General features: G+C 35.9%; 1 protein-coding gene across 1 annotated transcript in view; it reads left to right on the top strand.

Moving 5' to 3' along the window:
* Positions 1-266: 266 nt before the first annotated feature.
* The window catches only part of EIF2S1 (eukaryotic translation initiation factor 2, subunit 1 alpha, 35kDa), a 22,442-nt gene continuing 19,338 nt past the window's right edge, over positions 267-3,370 (top strand). The window contains exon 1 of the mRNA XM_006873054.1: positions 267-507. Coding sequence (XP_006873116.1) covers positions 267-507 — 241 coding nt within the window. The remainder of the gene's footprint in view (positions 508-3,370) is intronic.

Here is a 3,370-nt window from a genome sequence, read left to right as displayed (position 1 = left end):
TATTAGATATTACTCAGAATAAAGATTGTGTGAAATTGATAACATTTCCTGAATTCTGTATTTGATCATCCATCTTAAATTTCTTACCATTTGAGAAATTTGAAGAGCTGAGAAGGGTAATAAACGATCTTTTACTTTATCTTTTATTTCCTTCCTAATAATGTCAAGATGTGAAAAATTTATTTTATTTATTTGTTTTGAAAATTGAGTTCCTTAATAATAACTGAATATATATATATATATGATTCTGTTGTTTAAATTGCAGGATGCCGGGTCTAAGTTGTAGATTTTATCAACACAAATTTCCTGAGGTGGAAGATGTAGTGATGGTGAATGTAAGGTCCATTGCTGAAATGGGTGCTTATGTCAGCTTGCTGGAGTACAACAACATTGAAGGCATGATTCTTCTCAGTGAGTTGTCCAGAAGACGTATCCGATCTATAAACAAACTCATCCGAATTGGCAGGAATGAATGTGTGGTTGTCATTAGAGTGGACAAAGAAAAAGGTAAGTGAGAAAAATATCTAAAATGTTAGTCAGATTGATGGTTCCTTTTAAGAAATTACTTACAAATAATAGTTTTTTGTAAATTGTCTACTGTGGTATTAAAAAATATTTTTATACTTTTTTTTTTTTTTTCATGCAAAGTTGTCAGAGAAGGATGTCAATTAGTCATCTTATGTAATCAGGATCGACGATGGCATACCACAACAATAATTAGAATCGTGATGACTGACTGACTCGTATTGGCCAAACTTAAAGAGACAGATTGGTAAACCAGAGTAGACTGGAATGTATCTGTTACCTATGATACCCATTTATTGATTTAAAACTAAGTAGTAATCAAAGCATGGAAATGGGGCAAAGGTAGATGAATTTCAGGATTTTTTAATTGAGAAGGCAGTGTATCTACCCACTCTACCAGCCCAACCCTCTTTTAATATGAGGGAGCGTCAAAAAGTTCATGGAAAATTGGAATGGAATGGGAAAATAATGGAATTTTTCCACCAGCTTTTAAAGTCTCCTTGTATATCTTTCTGATAATTAGATGTCTCCTCCAGATCTTATACTCATATAGGATCCTGTACTTTTTTAAAGAGCTTGATAAATACTCATTTTTTTTATCATTCACTGTCTTTATTCTTGACTTAATGTAAATCACCACTTTTGTGAACACGTATTTCCCTAAACACGGTATTGTTGTTGTTGTTAAAGTACCATGGAGTCAGTTCCGACTCATAGTGACCCGGCACAGGCTTTCCAAGGCTGCAAAAGAAAGCATCTTTCTCCCATGGAACAACTGGTAGTTTCGAACTGCTGACCTTGAGGTTAGCAGCCCAATTCCGTAACCGCTACACTACCAGAGCTCCTTAAACACAGTGTTTTTGTTATTGTCATTAAGTGTCATCGAGTTGATCAAAGCATTAAATAGGTTTTGGCTTCAGCTGGTCTGATATAACTGATTCCAGTCATTTCGCTATTACTATTTCTTCCGTGTTCATTCCTGGTTAGTGGGTACTATGCTTAGAAGACTGCATTTTAGTTGCCTTGATTCAGCTTCTCTTCCTAATCTTTTTTTTCGTCTCCAGATAAGTAATTTGTACATGACTGGCACCTGGTATTAAATGACAAACTTAGGGGACGTCTTGAAGTGTTCTCTTAGGTAGTGACTACCACTTAGCACATTTATTGTTCTAAATGTTTTGATTTGACTTACTTGGAACTCCCCGCCCCCGCCCCCACCCCCACCCAAAGTACTAAACAACTTGAAGACTGGGATTTTCCTTAAACTTCTGTGAGGCTTTACATCATTACTCCAGTAGGACCTAGAATGGTATATGGCTCTGAGCACTGATTAATATATGATGTTGTTTTTAAGTAACAGAAATATCTGGTCAGTTATTTTCAATCAGAACAGAAATCTTTATAGATTGCATTATTTTCCTTTTGTATTTAAAATACATTTTTAAAGAAGAAATTGTCTATATTTTTAACTGAAATAAAAAGTGAAAGCATATACTTGCATAAATACAATTTTGTATGCTTTTGAGTCAGTTCTAACTCATAGGAATCCTATATAGGGTCTCCAAGAGCAGCTGGTGAGTTTAAACTGCTAACCTTGCATTTGTTAGTCCTGTGCTTATGCTACAGAGCCACCACACAGGGCTCATAAATACAATAGATACGTGTAAGATTATGTTGTTTATGTTGTTGTTTAGTGCCATTGAGTCAGTTCCAACCCATAGCAACCTTGTGTAAGGTTTCCAAGGAGCATCTGGTGAGCTTGAACCGCTGACCTTGTGGTTCAAACTGGCTTTGCAGTCCAGTGCATTGACCCACAGGGCCAACAGGAAATCAAAATGAGAAGTGATTAAATAACTTAGAAACAACGCCCATGCAGTATCATTTTATACAAAATGATACCTAAATATTCTGATACGGGGAAATTTTTAGGATAGAATAAGAGAAAAGCAAAGTGTAAACGATAAATTTTTAGTGTAAAGTAACTTCATATTGGATGAATTCCATATGTTGTTGTTATAGTTAAGTGCCGTCAAGTCAATTCTGACCCATAGCAACCCTGTCTGTATAGGGTTTCCGAGGAGTGGCTAGTAAGCTTGAATCACCGACCTTGAGGTTCAAACAGACTTTGCAGTCCATTGCATTAACCCACAGTGCAACACCAGGACTCCTTAATATGTTGTAGCTGTAAGCTCTGGACAAATGTGAAAAAACTATCTGAAGACAATGGATAGCAAGCTAAAAAGCCAGAAAATAAAAGAGCTGACACTGGAAGAAGAGAATTGGACTGCAAGAGTTTTCTGTTTTTCTGGCCTGAGTATAGACTGCAGACAATCTGCAGCTAAAGCTGTAATGGAAAATCCACAATCTTAACCAACTCAACAAATCAGAAACCAGAGTTTTAGACTATCATTAGCAGCTAGAAAGTGGTCGTGCTGGGAATTAGAGAAAGCTGAGAGCTATTAAATAGTAAACAAAGTCTGACCTGACCTTTGGTTCCAAGCAGCCCAAGAGGGTTGCTTCCCACCAAGGCAGACAGCTTATGATTTGATTCCAAACAAGTAAAATAAAAGAGTCCTTGTTATTGAGAGGAATATAAAGAATACAGAGGGTCTGTCCCATAGCAGTCACAGTGTCAAAGATAAAACGAAAAATTGCTAAACATAGGAAACAGGAAAATGTGACCCATACACAAGAGAAAAGACAATTAGTGAAGACTAACCCAAAGATGATCCAGATGTTGAAATTAGCAGACAAGGACTTTAAAGCAGATATTATTATTTTTTTTTATTTTTTTTAATTTAAGGTTTTTATTGTGAATTGAGTAAAAGTTTACAGGGCACATCAT

The sequence above is a fragment of the Chrysochloris asiatica genome, unplaced genomic scaffold (genome assembly GCF_000296735.1).
Source record: "Chrysochloris asiatica unplaced genomic scaffold, ChrAsi1.0 scaffold00221, whole genome shotgun sequence".
NCBI classification, from domain to species: domain Eukaryota; kingdom Metazoa; phylum Chordata; class Mammalia; order Afrosoricida; family Chrysochloridae; genus Chrysochloris; species Chrysochloris asiatica.
This window is presented reverse-complemented; position numbering and strand designations above follow the sequence as displayed.